The sequence below is a fragment of the Cervus elaphus genome, chromosome 8, assembly GCF_910594005.1.
Source record: "Cervus elaphus chromosome 8, mCerEla1.1, whole genome shotgun sequence".
Taxonomy (NCBI): Eukaryota; Metazoa; Chordata; class Mammalia; order Artiodactyla; family Cervidae; genus Cervus; species Cervus elaphus.
This window is the reverse complement of record NC_057822.1, coordinates 44414265-44436545: the sequence shown is the minus strand read 5'-3', so window position 1 is coordinate 44436545 and position 22281 is coordinate 44414265. Positions and strand designations below refer to the sequence as shown.

The window sequence follows — 22281 nt, the reverse complement described above, 5'->3', positions numbered from 1 at the left end:
TTATCTTTATTTAAGTATAGTTGATCTATAATGTTATGTTAGTTTCAGGTATACAGCAAAGTGATTCAGTTACATATATGCAGATGTGTATATACAGAATATGTATTCTTTTTCAGACTCTTTTCCATTATACATTATTACAAGATACTGAACATAGTTTCCTTTGCTAAACAGTAAGTCTCTGTTATTTTATATATAGTAGTGGTATAACACATTTATGATGCACCAAGTACTGTAGTTAGAAATTTGTTATGTATTTGCTCATTTAATCCTTAATACAACCCTTTTAAAGAACTTTTTATTTTTAAAACAATTACAGACTCACATTCCCAAACTATGTGCCAGAAGGTCCCACGTATCCTCTTCCCAATGGTAACAACTTGCATAACTATAGTAAAATACCAAGACCAGGAAACCAACATTGGTATAGTCCGCAGATACCATCACTCAGGTTACTCAGATATTACCAGTTTTACAAGCATTCATTTGCCTGTGCGTGTGTGTGTGCAGTTCTATACAACTTTATAAAAGATGTAGACATGTGTAACTACCACCACAATCAAGACACAGAACTATTCTGTCACCAAGAGGATCCTTTATAGTCACTCACTCCCGTTTCCCTGATCTCTAACCCCTGCAAACACCACTCTGCTCTTCATCTCTGTAATTTTGGAATCTCAGGAACACTACATAAAGGGGATCACACAGAATGCACCCTTTCGAGAGCGGCCTCTTTCACTTCAGACTCATCCCAGTTGCTGCGCGCACCAATGGCTCATTCTTTTTACTGCTGTATCCTATGAATGTGCCACCACTTGTTTAACCATTCACCTGCTGAAAAACATCTGGGTTGTTTCCAATTTTTGGAAATTAGGAATAAAATTGCTATCAACATTCAGGTACAGGTTTTTATATGAGTTTAAGTTTCAATCTCCCTGGAATAAATGTTCAATAGTGCAGTTTCTGGGTTGTACAACTCTGTTTTTTCAAAGAAACTGAAGCTATAAATGGTGAAGCCGGGATTCTAATCTAGATAATCTGCCTCTAGGTCCTAACTTTTCACACTGTTTCCAGTGGTTGTAGAAACTGACAGAAATAAACGGAATCAAAGAAACAGTAAGGAGGTAGAGTCAACAGAACCTAGCATTGCTTAGATGAGGGGTATATGAATAAAGTGTCAAGACTAACACTAGGTTCCAGCTTCAGCACATTAGATAGATGATAAAATATGAATTGAAGTTTAGATATGCTGTATTTACGGGATATGCAGGGTTTCTCAGGTGCCACAGTGGTAAAGAATCCACCTGCCAGTGTAGGAGATATAGGTTTGATCCCTGGGTCGGGAAGATTCCCTGGAGGAGGAAATAGCAACCCACTCCAGTATTCTTGCTTGGAGAATCCTGTGGACAGAGGAGCCTGGCGGGCTACAGTCCATGGGGTCTCAAACAGTCGGACACGACTGAGTACGCATACACAGGTGATTTGCAGATCATTCCCATCTTGCAGGCAATTAGATTACAAAACAGAACTAGGTATCAAGAAAAACTCTGGTTAGAGACAGAGATTTGAGAATCATCACATTTAGATGCTGAGTAACAAGAGACAGACAGGGTACAAAATGACAAGAGATCTGACAACAGAACCCTGAAGAATAGAAATAATTGTTCCCTTTAGTTTTTCTCCCCACTAACAATAAAACAATAGGTACTATGACAGACTGCAAATTTATATTAACTTTAGATCTTACAGCATTTCATGTCCACTTTATCAGTTTTACAATGCTATTATAGAGTATGAGGTATAAAGAGTAATATACTTTCCCCTCCCCCACTCTTTCTCATTTAAAAAGAAATATAAAAGGAATACAAGCTGATTAAAAAGTCTTAATATGTCAGTATACACTTGTCCAAACCCATACAGTGCACAATACCCAAACTGAACCCTAGTGTAAACCATGGACTTTGGGTGATATCAATGTGGGCTCATCAACTGTGACAAATGCACCACTCTTTGGGGTGTATTGGAAGCCATGCATGTGTGAAAGGGTGTATAGGAAATCTCTGTATTTTCTACTCAATTTTGCTATGAACCTAAAACTACTCTAAAAAGTCAATTAAAAAATAAAATTAAGCCTCAGTACAAAAGAATATGTAAAAAGCATAAATTTCACTCCTCTCTCAGCATCCAACTCCCTCCACCCATTTTTCAAAAAAAGATACGTAGAAAGGAATTTAAAGAGGTAAACTGACAAATCTTAGGAGCTAAATAAGAATCAAGCAATATCAAAAGTCAATGAATAATGTCAATTATACCGCAATAAAAAAAAGCCAAGGATTCATAAAGATAAAAGTGATAGGTAAGTTTGATTGTAACCATTTTGGAAGTTCAGTATTTTGCAACAGAATAAATTAACTATTATGGAATCCATGCTTTGCCATTTAACAGTTTAAGTGCCATGTACCATTATTTTATGACTACATTTTTTGCAGTTGTATCTCAAACTGAGAAAGAATTATAATTTTATAAACAAAGTCACACCTTTTAATATATTACATAATTGAGTTTTTTATTCCTTTCTCCAAAAATAAAGTCTACACATCTATTTTTTCTCATACCTTTCTCCATGGAAGACAAACACCTACATAGAACATCTAGGTTTTATAAGGATGAACCATGAATTTCTAAACATATCCTGTGTCAAAGTGAACACATTCACAATTTCAAGTTTTAATATGTATTATTATTTTTTTTTACCAAAAGATAAGTCTGTATCTTCATCATACCATACCAATATTGCAAGAAAAATCCTTTCATCAAGAAAAATTCCAGGCTTCCCTGGTGGCTCGGCAGTAAAGAATCCACCTGCCAATGCAGGAGACAAGGGTTCGATCCCTGATCTGGGAGGATCCCACATGCCGCAGAGCAACTAAGTCCATGTGCCACAGCTACTGAGCCTATGCGCTACAGCCTGAGAGCCACAACTACTGAAGCCCTAGAGCCCACACTCCAAAACAAGAGAAGCCACCGTAATAAGAAGCCCTCGCACTGAAATTAGAGAGTAGCTCCTGATCTCCACAACTAGAAAGCCTGTGCAGCAACAAAAACCCAGCACAACCAAAAAGAAGAAACTTCAAATTCTTATTTCCCAATTCTAGTTTTAGAACTAGATAGCTTTCAGAGACATTAAGAGAACAGGTTTGAATAATGAAAGAAATTAGCGTGGTTTATGTAAAGGAGCTAAGTGCCAAGTAAAAACTAATTCCAACCAAAACATTGAGCACAATTTTTATTTCTGGCAACTTTAGCTGCTGGCTAGAAAACCCATCCGAGTTATGACAATAAATGGAAAAAATTTATTGAGCTATAACATATTGATATTTTAGAAGATTTTAGATTTAGAAGCCCTTTGTCTCAAGCTAAAAGTACTGTTCTGGTTCACACCACATTGGGAGAGCCTAAAATGAGATCAATGATTCTCGTAAACCGTATCATCTAGGGGATTTACTTTTCCTTCAAAATAGATCTACCTCCTTCATATTCTCCCTACCACTAAGATTCTTCAGCAAAGTGGAGATGATATAATAGATATGCATGTGGACCTTTTTTTAACTCTTTAGATTATTCTGACATATATGTAACTCCTCACTTTCATGGAGAATTCCTGAAATTAGGTCCAACTCTGCTTTTTAAAAATTTTAAAATATTTTCCAATCCTATTTTTAAGCATGTATCAACAGCAAACAAAAGCAGCAGAACTACAAAGTGGCCAGAGCACAGCAGAAAGCATAGCAGGTAAGGGGCTGTACTAACAGCAGCCCTAAGCAGCCTGAGTTTTCTGTGCCAGCTCCCTCCAGAACCCATTGTATTACATTTTACATGAACGTTCAGCTCATCATCCTGAGGAAAACACACAGTCTACTAGTCAGATAAAATGTAAGAAGCTATTTTGAACATCAAAAAAACTAAGCCATAGATAAAGAAAGACAAAAATTCCTCTGTTCCTGCATTAAAAGAACAATAACAAAGTATTATTTTGTGCAGCTGATAACTTGTTTGGAGACTTTCTGCCCATATTTTATTATTTTAGTTTTTCATTATGTAGCATTATTTTTCTATTATAAAACCTAGTCAAGCTAAAAACCTTAACCGTTCTAAAACCTAATAAACTACTACAGAATGCCAAAACTGTATGAATAAAAAATCAAACAATCCTAATCTATATTGCTTGTCAAGACAGTTTAAGAGCTGGATTAGAAAAACAGGCTTTCAAGGTCCATTTTCGAGCAAACAATTATACTTCTTCACGGCCTTTGTTTCAAATCCCTTATAAACAGCTTCAATACTGAAATGTACTAGAAAAGAGAATTTCTAATCACATATAAATAATCAGCCAATTATTATTATATTCTAATTTAGATTAGTGTTCCTTAAATCACTTGCTTATTTCCTACTCAGTGTTCAACATTATTGCATTCAACAATGACACCTACTGGCCATTTAGAATCAGCCATTCTCTAAGACATCTCTAGTAGACTGGTTACATAATAAGGAGAAACACATACATATACACACAAGATACACATAACCTGCATGAAAGCAGAGATTTGTTCATAAGTACTCACACTACAGAACTGCACCTAAAATAGAAGCAGACCTGTTCTTTGTGACTGAGAATTATTCTTGCCAAAAGATAAAAAAGAGTGAAATACCAAGTATCAAAATTTTATCTGAAACACTGATAAATATCTCAGTACTCTAAAGATTTCAGAACAAACTCTTAATGATCCAACACTCTTTACCAAGTGACATTTAGAGAAAAAAACTTTCTAATTTAGTTTCAGGGATATATAATATAAATCATCAATAATAGGAAAAAAAGAATTTTGGAAAGTTCTTCTGACATGCAGTATTAAAATAAGCTCAGGAAAATTACATACTTGCTAATAAATACTATTAGTCTTTATAGTCTAAGCTAAAGGCAACATTTCAATCAGCTTACATTTTAGAAATGTACAATGCCTCTTTTAAAACTGCTTTCCAGTGAGCTATAAAAAATCAAGTTTTTAATGTAGTATGTCATTCCATAACACACAGTGAATGGAATTCCATTTTAATTCTACATTTCAAAGTTCAAATGAGTGACAGAAACTTAGAATTATATCTGTAAATACAGTTTACCTCTATCGGAGAGAGTCAAAGGACATACTTTTTAAACCTAAGAAATAAATAATTCATACCTAGTTTCCCAGACTTACAGAGCAAATTACTTAAAAGATAACTTCCCCTTCCCCCCCACCCCCCCAAAAAAAATTAGACCACCATCCCATTTTCAGTCTCTAACGTCCACAATATTTAGGAAGTAAAAGAAAAAAAATTTACCAACTAATTTTCTAGTCATTTTCTAAGTTGCACTTACCTTCTGCTATAGATTTTTTCAGCGTCTCCACTTCCTTTAAGATTTGAAAAAAAAAAAAATTGTAGTCAGTCATGACCCTTAAAACAAATAAATTCACGAACTACAAAACGTGAACCTGGCCACGCTCATCTCAAACTAACACATCTCTCAACCCAAGTCCATATTTGGGATAAGCTCTTCGTGACTACTCTATCCTTCATGGTTCTTCGCCCACAGAGCCTGCCGGGATAGAAAACAGTCAAACCAACGGAAAAAAAAAAAAAAACTACTCAGACACATTAATAGGTTGCAGACCTCCTCTTTCCTCTTCCCAGGAGGGACAACCTAGTTGCTTGGGTAAATAATAGCCAAGGGTTACATAATGTATAGCTATGAAGAGTCTCAAGAATCTCCCCGCCAATATATATCTTTCTTCTCCGCTACCCCCGTTCCCACTCTGAGAAACGGCCCTAGGAAGAAGCAAGCCCTAGGATTTCTCTCAGGTGTCTGCAATGCCGCGTCCTCCTCTCTCTCTGAGCTCCATACAAGGAATTGCTCCAGCCTTCACAACACCGTCTTGCTCCCGCCTCTCTCCGGTCTCCGCCAGCGCCACCGCAGCCCCCACGCCCGAGGCTCCCACGTCGCCCCGCAGGGCTCAGCCTCCACCCGTCTCGGCTGCTTCTCCTCGCGACCCTTCCAAGCGGCTACCTGTCTCCTAGTGGTTCCGGAACCACCAAAACTCGAGCTAACGCCTTCCCAGACCACCGTCGGCAGAGCCCGTCTATAGCTCCTGCGGCCGGAGAAGAAGAAAATCCTTCCTATCTGGCACTCCGCGTCCCCCAAAGACAGCGCCGCCGCCTACCTGTCACCCCGCTGCCTCCGGCTTCTTACCGCCACCGCCTCCCGCAGCAGCCTGCCAACTGCAGCGCAACAACCCACCCTCTCATTGGGTGATTCCACGCTCCAACAACGGTGCCGCTGATTGGTAGCAGAATGCCTGAGGCCCTCCCACTGTGCAGTGTCTAAAGATTCCGGCCTCCTAGCAAGGACGACGTCGCGTCTTCCCCACCCTCTGTCCTCCACAGTTTCCCTTACCTCGGTCAAACTACAGATGCACAGATATGCGGGGAAAATGTCCACTTCAAGCCTGCTTCATGTCACTTCCACTGGCCCAGGAATCTGTGACCGAGGGCAAGAATGTTTAATTTCTCCTCTGGTTTCCTGCCGTAAGTAACTCTAGGTGACAACTTCCGTTTCCGTTTACCTCTGGCTGGAGGGGTGAATCTTGAGTGTCCTGAGAGGTCAGATTGCTGTCAGGTAAATTGGGGTGCTGTTGGGAGAGCTCTCGCTCGGGAATAAGGATGAGACTCTATTCTGAGGATTGTCAAAAGGGAGAGACTAAATGGAGGATGATGAGAATGCTCAAGAGGGAAAGAATCGAAGAACTAGCAGGAGAAAAACGATGAAGTCCTGGAGTAGTGAGGGGTGGCTGTAGAAGGATGCAGTGAGAATCACTCTAGTTAAGTCCAGACCCTTTTTTCCCTCCTCTGCCACCCTCAACATCCCCCACACCGTGTTGTTTTGGTTTACCTTTGAGTCGAATGATGGCGCAACCATCCTCGAATGGAAAGTTTGTAAATTTACAATGCCTGCCTCACGAGCCTGTGTGTGTTGTTGTTCTTTAGTCGCTAACTCGTGTCCGGCTCTCTTGCGACTCCATGGACAGTTGCCCACCAGGCTTCTCTGTCCATGGGATTTCCCAGACAAGAATACTGGAGTGAGTAGCCATTTCCTTCTCCAGGGGATCTTCCCGACCCAGGCGGATTCTTTACCGCTGAGCCACCTGGGAGTTGCTCAGTTGTCTCTGGCTTTTTTGCGACCACATGAACTGTAGCCCACCAGGCTTCTCTATCCGTGGGATTTTTCCTGGCAAGATTACTGGAGTGGGTTGCCATTTCCTCCTCCAAGGGGTCTTCTTGACTCAGGGCTCCAACACGCATCTCCTGCATTGCAGGCGGAGTGTTTACCGCTGAGCCACCTGAGATGTATAGTATACTTTTATTTGTTTTGGTTTTTTTTTTTTTTGAAGATTTAATATTTATTTATCTGGTTGCAGTCGGGCCTTAGTTGCAGCACATGGGATCTTTGTTGTGTCATGCGTGGCCTTTCATTGCAGTGTTTGGGATAAGTGTGTGGCAGTCAGCACTTGTGGCACACCAGGCTTAGTTGCTCTGCATTGCAAGGCAGATTCTAAACCACTGGACCACCGGCGAAGTCCCTGTAGTAACTTTTAAATAAGATTTTTCTGGCATGAATGTTTATGACACAGTTAAAGTGAAAAGGAGATACAAAGTCATCACATTAATGTTTAGTGTGATTTCTTTTTTTAAATTGGCTATCAGAGGTGCAGGGACTGGAAGGGACACTAAAGGTGAAACCAGTTCGTTTGTGTTTAATTTTCTAATTTCCCTATAGTAATCACAATTTTTTAAAACAGGAGAAATGGAAACATACATTTCAAAGTCTTTGGTAAACTGTGAAATTATGTGTATTGTAAGTGGCATTACCCATTTATTTCCTTCTTAGGGAAAGTATGCCTGCACTCTTCCTGTACTAGAGCCGGCTCCCTTTAGTAGAGGTTGATCTTCACCAAACTTTAGGTTCACTTCAGACATAGATAGAATGAGGTGGGGGAAAAAAATTAGTGATTACATGTTCTTTCCTTGTTGAACTAATTTCCTTGCTGTTCTTATTTGAGCAGCTCTGAAATGAAAATTAATCACCTCTTACTGAATCCTTGAGACAGTTTAAGTCACTTTATCTAATTTTAATATTTATTGTGACATATACATAGCAGATGGAGAAGGAAATGGCAACCCACTCCAGTGTTCTTGCCTGGAAAATCCCATGGACACAGGGGCCTAATACATATAAGAAGGCTATATAAAACATAAGTACATTTAAACAAATTATAATCAAGCAAACAACTGATCCTGTTCAGTTCAGTCGCTCAGTTGTGTCCAACTCTTTGTGACCCCATGGACTGCAGCACACCAGGCTTCCCTGTCTGTCACCAACTCCCGGAGCTTGCTCAAACTCATGTCCATCGAATCGGTGATGCCATCCAACCATCTCATCCTCTGTCATCCCCTTTTCCTCCTGCCTTCAATCTTTCCCAGCATCAGGGTCTTTTCCAAGGAGTCAGTTCTTTCCATCAGGGGGCCAAAGTATTGGAGTTTCAGCTTCAGCATCAGTCCTTCCAATGAATGTTCAGGACTGATTTCCTTTAGGATGGACTGGTTGGATCTCCTTGCAGTCCAAGGGACTCTCAAGAGTCTTCTCCAACACCACAGTTCAGAAGCATCAGTTCTTTGGCGCTCAGCTTTCTTTATGGTCCAACTCTCATATCCATACAAGACTACTGGAAAAACCATAGCTTTGACTAGACGGACCTTTGTTGGCAAAGTAATGTCTCTGCTTTTTAATATGCTGTCTATATTTGTCATAGCTTTTCTTCTAAGGAGCAAGCATCTTTTAATTTCATGGCTGCAGTCACCATCTGCAGTGATTTTGTAGCCCAAGAAAATAAAGTCTGTTTCCATTGTTTTCCTGTCTATTGCCAACCTTCAGATTAGGAAATAAAGCATTGCCAAAAGTTTAAAATATGCATTCTCAGCAGAGATGATTGTCTTTAAGTCAGTAAAAATTGGTTCTTGTTGGATGGGGGTGAGAAGGAAAAAAAAAAAAAAAAAAAAACCTTAGATATTAACAATACAATGGTTTGTGGCCCTCCAAAAAGCCGTAGTACATAAACTGGGGTATTAAAATTTCATGTGGAAGGGTAAGGTGAGAACATAATTAACAGGGGCAAAAAGGTCTAAAAAAGCTCTTTCGGGGTACAGTAATTACAATACTTTGAAAAACACTGCCTTAGAAGTTCTGTGAATGAGTTTCTGTGATGCCATCTCTACCAGGAGGGAACCACTCTCCTAACTTGTGATAATCATGTACTTGTTTCACTTAAATTTTTTCCACAATGCATTCCTAAAAAATGAATTGTTAGGTTTTTTTTCATATATGTAAATGGCATTAAAAGTTATATATATGTTTTCTGACTTACCCCTTGCTCATTGTTTGTGAAATTCATTCATACTCTTTCATGGTTGTGAATTTGAGTTGTTTACAGTTTGGGGCAAGCATAAATAATATGATTAGAAAGATTCTTATAATATTAAATTGTTATCCAAATGCAAGAGCTTCTCTAGAGCAGTGCTGTCTAATGCAGATATAATTACAAACCATGTACTTAAAATTTTCTAACAGCCATATTAAAAAAGGTATAAAGAAACAAAATTAATTTTTAAAATATATTTGCTTTTAATTGGAGGGTAGCTGCTTTACAATGTTGTGTTGGTTAAGAAACATAAAATTATTTTTAAGAGTATATTTTATGTAGCCCAGTATATATATTCAAAATATTATCATTGTGAGATGTACTTAGTATTAAAAGCTACTAATGAAATGCATTTTCTTCATGCTGTCTTCAAAATTGATGTATTTTATTTTACCCTTACAGCATATGCTGTTTATATATATAAAAACACAGTGCCTGTGACTGGAATTGCTAGTCCATAAAATATTCAAGGGACTTCCCATGGGGCTCAGTTGTTAAAAAAACAAAATGAAACAAAAATCTACCTGCCAATGCAGGACATGCAGATTCTATCTCTAGGTGGGGAAGATCCCCTGGGGGAGGAAATGGCAACCCCCGGTATTCTTGCCTGGAGAATTCCATGGACAGAGAAGCCTGGCAGGCTTCAGTCCATGGGGTCGCACAGGGTCGACACAACTGAGCGTGCACACGTGCGAGATAAACATGCACACATGTTTAACTTTCCTGGGTCACACCAGAGTTTTTACAGTGGCTGCATTCTCAGCACCTGGGTGTGAAAGTGGAAGTCACATCATCACAGTGTGTTTTTACAGTCTTGAAGGGTTGGTTCTAACTTCGTGTTGTATGAAGAAACTGAAGTTCAGCAAGATTAAAATGATTTGACCAGGATTTTACAGCTGTTAATGGTGCACTCAGGGTTTAATACCAGATCTGTACAGCACCAAAGTCTGCATTTCAGTAGAATTCCAAGATTAGGATATCATTGTTTGATTTATGGCTATTCTGAAGTAGAAATAATTTTTAAGAGTAAATGAAACTTCCCTAAAAATATTGTTCAACTTTTTGTTCTTTTTGAAAATTTGTTGAAATATTTAGTAATTCCCTATGAAGGGACTCTTTCTGAAGTATTTTAATTAGACAGAAGAGAAAATACATTGAATTTATTAGAGGAAATTAGGAGAAATGAGTGTTCATGTATACTTACTTTTTTCCAAAGATTTATCTTCCAAATTAATATTTTGAGCATAGTAGTATTGTAGCTTTGAGATAGCCTTCATACCATAGTAATATTTCAATTTTCATTTTAAAAATCAAGTTTTTTAATAAAAAATTGACCTTTGGTTTTGTATTTTCTTCTAAAGTACATTGATACTTTAGCAGGTTTAATGTTCTAGAATTGGTATTTCCAAAAAAAGAGTTTGCCTTGTAATCCAAAGATTTTTGGAATGAAACATTATTAAAAATTTCTTTTTTTTTTACTCAGGGAACTCAGACCAGGGCTCTTTGACAACCTAGAGTGGTGGGATGGGGTGGGAGGTGGGAGGGAGGCTCATATGTATATGTAAAAGGGAGGGGAGATAAATATCCCTATGGCTGATTCATGTCGATATGTGGCGGAAACCATCACAATATTGTAATTATCCTATCCTTCAATTAAAAATAAATTTAAAAATTTTTTTGAAAACATAATCTGAAGATGCTAACATTTTATCATTATAATTAAATGCTTCTAAAAGTATTTCTTTTGTGATAATGTATTGAATCTCAAAAGTCAGACTGAAATCTGAAACTATAATTTGTTTATATTATTGAATCCACCAAACAGTAATGAAATAGTGGATTAAATGTTTTATTCAAAGCTGTGAATGTTGTAGTTTTAACTTGTGTTTGTTGGGTATTGGTTTTTATTCTCCTTAAATGTGAAATCATCAACATAATGTTTTAAATAAATAAATGTTTTAAACCAATTTAATGTCTATAAATAAAAATATTAAGTGTTGGCTGATTTGTCGAAATTACTTTGTACAATTTTGTCCCCCATATTCTGGGAACTATTATTTAATGAAATGAGTGCTTCATATAATATGTCTCTAGTATACACTATCTAATAATTACCTCTGTCTTCTGAAATGCAGTGTAGGAATCCTGCCTTATTGGATTTGTTTATAGTTATAAATGCAGACAAAATGGTAATAATTATTTGGTTTGGTTTTATTTCTGGAAAGCAGTGATTATAGAATTGCTACTGCTAATCTTACACAAATTACAGTATAGCATTATTAATTTATACCTTCGTTATTTGAAATTCATAACAATATAGCTGGGGACTGAGCTCAAGTTTATTTCTGTATTATTTTTAAAAATAACTGGAAAACTGAAATTTTATATACCCATTGGGGGCAATTTTATTTAAGCAAACTTATCAATTAAGAGGGGGTCCTCAGGACTCTGTTAATGGAAGAGAATATAAAAAAGAATACTTATATTTATGGATGTTTATGTCTGAATCACTTTGCCGCACACGTGAAACTAACACAACATTGTGTGTGTGTGTGTGTGTGTGTGTGTGTGTAGTCACTGAGTCATGTCTGACTCTTTGCGACCCCATGAACTATAACCTGCCAGACTCCTCAGTCCTTGGGATTTCCCAGGCAAAAAGACTGGAGTGGGTTGCCATTTCCTTCTCCAGGGGATCTCCCAACCCAGGGATCGAACCCACATCTACATTGCAGGTGGATTCTTTACCACTGAGCCACTGGGGAAACTCAACACATATAGGTCAACTATATTTCAATAAAAATTGTTTTTAAAAGTCTCTGTTGATCTACTACAGGAGTCAGCAAACTACAGCCTGCTGGCCAAACTCAGCCTATTGCCTGTTTTTATGTGGCCAGTGAGCTAAGAAGAATTTTTACAGATGAACGTTTACAATCAGTTTGATACTAAGGAACACTAAACTTTGAGCCCCAGTTAAGCAAAATGTTACCCACTGAACGGGAATTGCATTTTTTTTTCCATCGGAAGACTAGTATTACAAAAATTATACTCAGCTGTTATATTTTGAATTATATCAGTAAGATATTTATGGAAATTTGTTTTCTCTCCTGTTATATAAATATCCACATACTATCCTTGATTTTACCTCATGACCAACAAAGCCTAAAATATTTACTGTGTGACTCTTCACAGAAAAAGTTCATGTGATCCATATATATTAACCACAGTAATACTGCAGTTTTAAAGAATTGTCTGAAGAAAGCAAGTAATGAAACAGTATGTACAATATTTTATTATACATATTCATGCACTGTGAAAGACTAAAAAAAAAGTAGACAGTATTGCTTAAAAGTTAGGAGTGAGGGCTCTGAAATGAAGCTTTAAGTTTCAAAACCCAGTCATACCATTGACTATTTTTGTTACCTTCAGAAAGGTACTTAGCTTCTTGGAGCCTCTTTGGCTTCATCTATAAAATGAAGATAATAATAGTAATCTAAGTTCAAAGAGTTGTTTTAGGAAGACTGTAACAGAGTCGACACTTAAATTGCTTTAACATAGTGCAGTTGGCACATAGAGCATGATAAATGTTTGCTATTATTATAAGTAAGAAAAACCAAATAGTAAATGTACTCTATTAGTGATGGGCTCTTTTTATATCTTGTGTATGTATATTTCCAAACCATGAACATGTGCTAGTTATGTAGTAAGACACTTTAATAAAATTTCTTAAAGAGTTTTCAAATGCTCTCTTTTTAAAACTCACTTTAAATGTTTTGCCTTAAAAAAAATAGTAAACTTGGTACTTCAATATCTGTAATGTATGTATTTCTCCCTTAAATTAATTTTTTCTGTAGACATGGCCCATGGACATGGACATGAACATGGTCCTAGTAAAATGGAACTTCCAGATTATAAACAATGGAAGATAGAAGGGACACCATTGGAAACTGTCCAGGAGAAACTGGCTGCACGAGGACTAAGGGATCCATGGGGCCGGTAAGAACAATCAAATAATTTTGATAGAATTTATCCTAGAGAAACAGTATCTATGTTCCTTTTCAATATATTCTTTCAAAAAAAAAAAAAAGAGTGAAAATGACTTTTTACATTTAAGATCAGCTTTATTAAAATATCACTTACAGTAAAATTCACCCTATTTTAAATGTATCATTCTGTGAGTGTTGACAGATATGTACAGTTACGTGACCACCATCACAGTATGACACAGAACACTTCTAGCATACCCAAAAGCCCCCTTGTGATCCTCTGTATTCAGTGCTGTCCTCCCCTGGATCCTGGCAACCCTGGATCTGCTTTTTCTAGAATTTCATGAAACTGGAATTACACAATCTATAACCTTTTGTTCTGGCCACTTTTACTTAGCATAATGCCTTTGAGACTTAGGTATGTTGTGAACTTACAGCATAGGTTCTTCCTTTTTTATTGCTGAGTACGACTTCACTGTATGCATGTGCGTCATTTTGTTTACTGTTCACCAGTTCTGTCTGGGTTTCCAGTTTAGGGCTATTATGAGTAAAGTTGCTTTAAACATTCAAGTACAACTCTGTGTGAGCATATGCTTTTATTTCTCTTGGATAAATACCTAACAGTGGGATTTCTGAATCTTTTGAAAAGTGGGTTTTTTTTTTTGGTTTTGTTTTATTTTTTAAATGAAAAACTGCCAAACTGTTTTACAACATGGTTGTACCATTTTGCATTCTCAACCATCAACGTATGAGAATTTCAATTGTTCAGTGTCCTCATTAATACTTGGTGTTGGGTCTTTCCTGGCAGTCCAGTGGCTAAGACTCCATTCTTCTGCCTCCGTGCCTCCATCGTAGGGGGTGTGGGTTCAGTCCCTGGCTGGGGAACTAAGATCCACCGTGCCCTGTGGTGTGGCAAAAAAAAAAAAAATACTTGGTATTATCAGCCTTTTAATTTTAGCCATTCTAGTGAATGTGATAGTAACATCTCTTTGGTTTTAATTTGCATTTCCGTGAAGAATGAAGATCATGAGAATCTTTTCATATGCTTATTTTCCATTTGTATATTTCCTTTGGTGCAATGTCTATTCAGATCTTTTGCCCATTTTATTTATCAGAATGTTTTTCTTTTATTGACTTATAAGAGTATATATATGTTGTTTTAAATGGTTTTATTTGTTTATTTTTGGTCCCACTGAAGAATGTGGGAATCTTAGTTCCCCAACCAGGGATCAGACCGAGGCCTTCTGTGTTAAAGCACAGAGTCTTAACCACTGGGCCACCAGGGAAGTCCCCAAGTCCTTTATCAGATACAAGTTTTGCAGATTTTTTCCCAGAGTATGACTTATCTTTTCATTTTCTTAATGATGTCTTTAAGACAGTTTTAAATATTGATGAAGCCCCAATTTAGCATTTTTTTCTTTTATAGTTTGTGCTTTTTGCATCCTAAGATTTTCCTAATCTTTTTTCTGGAAGCTTTTATAGTATTCTTTCTTCCATTTAGGTACATGATCCATTTTGAGTTAATTTTTAATGTCATATGAGGTAAGGATGAAGGTTAAAGTTTTTACACATAAACATCCAGTGCTAGCACTGTATATTAAAAGACTGTCTTTCCCCATTAGTTGACCTTGACACCATTGTCAAAAATCTATTGACAATACCTGTGTGGACTATTTCTGGATTCTTTTTGTTACCTTGATCAATATGTCTATGTTTTGTCAATACAACACTATCTTCAGATCAGATAGTATAAAACGAGATGTCTGATTTTTAAAAAAATATTGTGTTAGCTATTCTAGGTTCATTGTATTTATATTTAAATTTTAGAATGAGGTTTTCAGTTTCTGCAGAAAGCCTGCTTGGATTTTAATTGGGATCACCTTGCATCTTTAGCTCGATTGAGGATGATTTATGTCTTAACAATATTGAATCTTCTAGTCCATGGACAATTTAGATCCCCTTTAATTTTCTTAGCAGTTTTTATGCAGTCTTGTACATATTTTGTTAAGTTTATCCTGAATTATTCCATATTTTTTGCTGTTATAAATAGTATTTTTAAACTTCTGTTTCCAAGTGTTCATTGCTGGTATATAAAAATATAATTGCTTTTTATATATTGACTTTATCTTGTTAACTTGCTAAATTGAATTTTTAGTTCTAGCAGATGTTTCTCAGAGATTTCTTAGAATTTACTTCATAGAAGATGATTTCATCTACAAAGACCGCACTTTTCTTTCAATTTTTTTTCTTGAGTTATTGCACTGGCTAACATTGCTAATATAATATTGAATAAAAGTGGTGTATTGTGGACGTCCTAGTTTTGTTCCTAACTGGGGAAAGCATGCATGCAGTCTTTCATCATTAAGTAGGATGATTTATACTTACCTGTGATAGAACCCTTTTTCTCACTATAACTCTCTGATTTGTTTCTTTCTGTGTTCTGGATACTCAAAAGAACTGTTGCCAGAGCAAGAAATTAATCTTCTAAAGTCAGACTTATATGACAGGGAATAGCAGTGATTCCATTGAATAGTAACAGTAGTATCTAGTGCCGAAATACATCATATCTTACTCTGTTTAATCTTTATAATAACACTATAAGGTTGATAGTAATAATTACTGAGTAGAGAAACAGGCCCTGACAGATTAAGTAATTTATTGAGCCTAAAAGGTGTGTATCTCGTAAAGTGGCAGGGCTAAGATTAATACCTAAGTCTCTTAACTTCCTCTTTCCATGACGCTATAATGACTAGCATGGGCAAAGCTACACAACTGACCTGTGATGGATAGGCCAAGGTGAGTCTCGCATTTGAGAATTCTGTAACATTCTGAGTATTATGACTGTGAAATATGAAACCATCAAGTGCTTTTTCTTGTATTTCATATATGAAATGTGAGCATATAGAGCTACTTATCTTATACCACAGACAATTCCTATTGTGATCTACTTAAATTATCTTATGTAAGGTAGCATTTAAGTCTGTTAGAAAGGTGAAAATCAAATTCATTTTACTTAATAAGTCATATGTGATTATAATTTCCCCCCTTTTTTTTCCCCTCTAGCAATGAAGCTTGGAGATACATGGGTGGCTTTGCAAATAATGTTTCCTTTGTTGGAGCATTATTAAAAGGATTCAAGTGGGGATTTGCTGCATTTGTGGTAGCTGTAGGGGCTGAATATTACCTGGAGTCCCAGAAAAAAGATAAGAAACATCACTGAAGATAATACCTGGAAATATCTTTTAATGTCTTAACTTTCTTATGAAAAGATTTCTTCACTGTAGCCTACTCACCTGTGTGTTTATTCCTTAAGGAATACTAGTAAGATTTAATAGATTTAATAAAATAAGAAAACATGTACCAGTCTGCTTTTTCATTCTTAAAAAAAGTGTCTCGAGCCATATCAGATTTGGCTTGGAATACATGAGAGGTTGAATACTGGCAGCAGGACATTCTGCAAATAGCTGACAGCCAGCATATATTTGAACAAATGGATGTGTTCTAATAGGTTTCTTTTTTTTAATTTTTAAAAATTGTGATAAAATTTGCCATCTTGTTTTTAAGTGAACAGTCAATGACATTAAATACATTCATAATATTGTACTACCATTATCACCATCCATCTCTATAACTCTTTTCATTTTTTAAAATGGAAAATCTAATGGTGATTAATTAATAACACCCATCCTCCCCTCAGCCTCTGGCAACCATCATTCTACTTTCTTTCTCTGTGGTTTTTGACTATGTAGAATCATGCGGAATTTGTCTTTTATGACTGGCTTATTTTATTTTGCATAATGTCCTCAAAGTTCATCTGTGTTACATATGTCAGAATTTCCTTTTTAAGGCTGAATAAAAATTCTGTTTTATGTATATACCACATTTTGTCTATCCATTCATCCATTGATTAACACTTGGGTTGCTGATGGACACTTGAGTTGCTGCCACATATTAGCTATTATGAATAATACTGCTACGAACATAGGTGTACTCTTTTTTTTTTTTTTTAATGTGGGATCTTAGTTTCCCAACCAGGGATTGAACCCATGTCCCTTGCCATGGAAGCATGGAGTCTTAACCACTTGACCACCAAGGAAGTCCCCAGATTTTTTTTTTTTAAGGAAAGACATTTATTCAGCGTCATAATCAGACTATTACATTTAGCAATCAACAGCATGGGTGCAAAAAAAGAAAAATCTACATTAAAATCCTTTGTTGGAATGCTTTACACTTTCCACAGAACAGAAACTAAAATAACCTGTTACACAATTAGTCACAAGTACAGTGCAAGTTTTTTGCCCATACACATGAGTATTGTCTAACATGTGTCTTCTTTGTAACAGCTAGGCCCTGCCACCACGGTGCTTGGTTGAATTCACAAATCTTTTGTAACCTGTAGCTTCCCTGTTACTTCTCTGGCTCTCCTTTCTCGATAAGCTTTGTTTTCTTTTATTTATTTATTTATTTTATTATTATTATTATTATTTTTTTTTTTATTAGTTGGAGGCTAATTACGTCACATTTGTTTTCTGTCAGTAATTAAAACTTGCCACCGCCATAGCTACTGCCACTGCTGGGACCACCATAGCCACCTTGGTTTCATGGTTTGGCAAAGTATTGGCCTCCACCGCCTTAGGGGCCAGAACTTCTGCTCCCAAGCTTCCTCCTTTCATGGGTCCAAAATTTGAAGATTGATCGTTGTAATTGCCAAAATCATTGTAGCTTCCACCACCTCCAAAATTGCTTCCACTACCACCAGCAAAGCCACCTCTACCTCCACAATTGTTACAGCTGTCATAGCTTCCACTCACACCACAGCCACTGACCTGGCTTCCGTAACCCTGTCCACCACTTCCATAGCCTCTGTGCTTCCTCCAGAGTATCAGGGCTGCCTCCTCCATAACCACCATCATTACCAAATCCATTATAACCATCCCCACTGCCACCATATCCGCCACCACTATGGCAGTCACAAAAGCCACCTCGACCACTGACGTTTCCTCCAGAACCAAAGTTGTTATTCCCCGGGAAATCACCTCCACGACCACCAGCAAAGTTTCCAGAACCACTTCAACCTCTCTGGCTGGATGCAGCACTAGCCAGCTCTTGCTTAGACAGGGTTTTTCTCACTTCACAGTGTGACCGTTCACAGTGTGGTATTTCTGAATGACAATCTTGTCTACGGAGTCATGGTCATCAAATGTTATAAAAGCAAAACCTCTCTTTTCGTCACTGTCTCGGTCAGTCATGATATCAGTCACTTCAATTTTCCCATACTGTTCAAAATTATTTCTCAGGTGATGTTCTTCAGTGTCTTTAATGCCACCAACAAAAATCTTTTTCACAGTTAGGTGGGCATGAGGTCTTTGAGAATCTTCTCTTGAGACGTCCCTCTGTGGTTCCACAGCTCTTCCGTCCACTTTGTGTGGCCTTGCATTCATGGCCGCATCCACCTCCTCCACCGTGGTGTATGTGACAAACCCGACGCCTCTGGAGCGCTTGGTGTTTGGATCCCTCGTTACCACAAGTCTGTGAGCCTTCCCCAATGCTCAAAATGGCTCCTCAGACTCTCATCGGTTGTCTCAAAGCTCAATCCTCTGATGAAGAGCTTCTGCAGCTGTTCGGGCTCTCTGGAAGACTCTGACTTAGACATGACGGCAGTGGTGGAGTGGGGGAGCGGAGACTTCAACAATGCTTTCTCGGTGGCATCCACAGGCAGAAAGAAGTCCCCAGATTTTTAAGAGTTGACTTTGCTGCTTTTACCATCATCTGTAGGGAGTTTAGAGGGACATAGCTCATACTATAAAATACTTGACTGCCTTGTTTATGATAATACAACATGTGCATCTGTCATGTTAGTTTTTCTTACGATACTTTCTACTCTTTGTTTACTCCTAATTGTTCCCACATAGTGAGAAGTTTGACATTTTTTCCTGTATTTTCTAACAATAGACATTCTCCCCATATCATTGAATTTCTAAATTTTAATTAAATCTCTAATTAAAGTTGAGACTTAAAACTCAGCTTGCTGAAGATGGGTAATAATTCTGCTTGAAAAATAAAACTAATATAAAACTCTGGGTGATTTTTTTTCTTTGTAAATTTCTTATTTATAAATACAAACTTGGGAAATCACTAAATAAATGAAACAGATGAACTCCTAATAAGGTGTTAATGGTAAGTGGAATGTGCTAAAATGGAGTCATAAAAAAGACTGCAAAAGAGGATAAGGAGTGCATTTAACAGGGAACAAAGCAATGGGACAAATAGAAATAGCAGAATGTTAGATTTAAGCTTAATCATATTAGTAATTACACCAAATATAAATGGTCTGAAAATAAACAAAAATATTCCAATTACAAGATAGATTGGCATCTTGGGAAAGAAGCAAGACCCAACTATAAGCTGTGTATGTGGAAACCTCTTTAAAGGCATAGGGTAAAAGTAAAAGAATGGAAAAAGATACTCTGTACAAACACTAATGAATTCAGTTGTAGTGGAAAGACCATTGAAGTGGCTATCTAATATCAGAAAACAGATATTATTAAGAGGGGTGTTTTATGATACTAGAAGTCAGTTCTTTAAGATGACATAAAAATTTAAATAGGTACAGAACTTCATCAAGGAAAATTGGAAGTGGTCAAACAGGAGATGACAAGAGTGAGCATCAACTTTCTAGGAATCAGCGAACTAAGATGGACTGGAATAGATGAATTTAACTCAGATGACCATTATATCTACTGCTGTGGGCAGGAATCCCTTAGAAGAAATGGAGTAGCCATCATAGTCAACAAAGGAGTCCGAAATGCAGTACTTGGATGCAATCTCATCAACGACAGAATGATCTCTGTACATTTCCAAGGCAAACCATTCAATATCACAGTAATCCAAGTCTATGCCCGGACAAGTAATGCTGAAGAAGCTGAAGTTGAACAGATCTATGAAGACCTACAAGACCTTTTAGAACTACTACCCAAAAAAGATATCCTTTTCATTATAGGGGACTGGAATGCAAAAGTAGGAAGTCAAGAAACACCTGGAGTAACAGGCAAATTTGGCCTTGGAGTATGGAATGAAGCAGGGCAAAGGCTAATAGAGTTATGCCAGGAGAACGCACTGGTCATAGCAAACACCCTCTTCCAACAACATAAGAGAAGACTCTACATATAGACATCACCAGATGGTCAACACTGAAATCGGATCGATTATATTCTTTGCAGCCAAAGATGGAGAAGCTCTATACAGTCAGTAAAAACAAGACCAGGAGCTGACTGTGGCTCAGATCATGAACTCCTTATTGCCAAATTCAGACTCAAATTGAAGAAAGTGGAGAAAACCACTAGACCATTCAGGTGTGAGCTAAATAAAATCCCTTATGAATATACAGTGGAAGTGAGAAATAGATTTAAGTGATTAGATCTGATAGAGTGCCTGATGAACTATGGACAGAGGGCCTGATATTGTACAGGAGACAGGAATCAAGACCATCCCCAAGAAAAAGAAATGCAAAAAAGCAAAATGGCTGTCTGAGGAGGCCTTCCAAATAGCTGTGAAAAGAAAGGAGGTGAAAAGCAAAGGAGAAAAGGAAAGATTCACCCATTTGAATGCAGTGTTCCAAGGAATAGCAAGGAGAGATAAGAAAGCCTTCCTCAGCGATCAATGCAAAGAAATAGAGGAAAACAACAGAATGGGAAAGACTAGAGATCTCTTCAAGAAAATGAGAGATACCAAGGGAACATTTCATGCAAAGATGGGCTCAATAAAGGACAGAAATAGTAGGGACCTAACAGAAGCAGAAGATATTAAGAAGAGGTGGCAAGAATACACAGAAGAACTGTACAAAAAAGATCTTCATGACCCAGATAATCACGATGGTATGATCACTCACCTAGAGCCAGACATCCTGGCATGTGAAGTCAAGTGGGCCTTAGGAAGCATCACTATGAACAAAGTTAGTGGAGGTGATGGAATTCCAGTTGAGCTATTTCAAATCCTGAAAGATGATGCTGTGAAATTGCTGCACTCAATATGCCATCAAATTTGGAAAACTCAGCAGTGGCCACAGGACTGGAAAAGGTCAGTTTTCATTCCAATCCCAAAGAAAGGCAATCCCAAAGAATGCTCAAACTACCGCACAATTGCACTTATCTCACTCACTAGTAAAGTAATGCTTAAAATTCTCCAAGCCAGGCTTCAGCAAATACATGAACCATGAACTTCCAGATGTTTAAATTGGTTTTAGAAAAGGCAGAGGAACCAGAGATCACATTGCCAACATCTGCTGGATCATGGAAAAAGAAAGAGTTCCAGAAAAACATCTATTTCTGCTTTATTGACTATGCCAAAGCCTTTGACTGTGTGGATCACAACAAACTGTGGAAAATTCTGAAAGAGATGGAAATACCATACCATCTGACCTGCCTCTTGAGAAACCTGTATGCAGGTCAGGAAGCAACAGTTAGAACTGGACATGGAACAACAGACTGGTTCCAAATAGGAAAAGGAGTACGTCAAGGCTGTATATCGTCACCCTGCTTATTTAACTTCTATGCAGAGTACATCATGAGAAACGCTGGGCTGTAGGAAGCACAAGCTGGAATCAAGATTGCTGGGAGAAATATCAATAACCTCAGATATGCAGATGACACCACCCTTATGGCAGAAAGTGAAGAGGAACTAAAGATCCTCTTGATGAAAGTGAAAGAGGAGAGTGAAAAAGTTGGCTTAAA

The 22281-nt window shown here is 37.4% G+C and overlaps 2 protein-coding genes and 1 pseudogene across 8 annotated transcripts in view; 1 reads left to right on the top strand and 2 right to left on the bottom strand.

Annotated features, from left to right (window-relative positions):
* The window catches only part of FAM126B (family with sequence similarity 126 member B), a 62158-nt gene extending 55826 nt beyond the window's left edge, over positions 1-6332 (bottom strand). For 2 of the 5 annotated variants that reach the window (XM_043910415.1, XM_043910412.1), the window contains exons 1-2: positions 6104-6247; positions 5417-5450 (exon numbers count right to left, since the gene is read on the bottom strand). The gene's annotated coding sequence lies outside the window, so the exon portion shown is untranslated. The other 3 variants (XM_043910413.1, XM_043910414.1, XM_043910416.1) reach the window with 3 other exon arrangements.
* A 79-nt stretch (positions 6333-6411) lies between these two features.
* NDUFB3 (NADH:ubiquinone oxidoreductase subunit B3) lies at positions 6412-16910 on the top strand. 3 transcript variants are annotated; one of them, XM_043910425.1, is made up of 4 exons: positions 6648-6712; positions 12759-12842; positions 13421-13562; positions 16616-16910. In XM_043910425.1, exons 3-4 carry the CDS (start codon positions 13423-13425, stop codon positions 16770-16772), a joined length of 297 nt encoding a protein of 98 aa, XP_043766360.1. In that variant the 5' UTR covers positions 6648-6712; positions 12759-12842; positions 13421-13422; the 3' UTR covers positions 16773-16910. The 3 variants fall into 3 exon arrangements, with proteins under 3 accessions (XP_043766358.1, XP_043766359.1, XP_043766360.1); XM_043910423.1 differs by lacking the exons at positions 6648-6712; positions 12759-12842 and adding an exon at positions 6412-6621; XM_043910424.1 differs by lacking the exon at positions 12759-12842 and having other exon boundaries at positions 6636-6712.
* Positions 16911-18151: 1241 nt separating this feature from the next.
* LOC122698205 lies at positions 18152-19205 on the bottom strand (annotated as a pseudogene).
* Positions 19206-22281: the final 3076 nt, after the last annotated feature.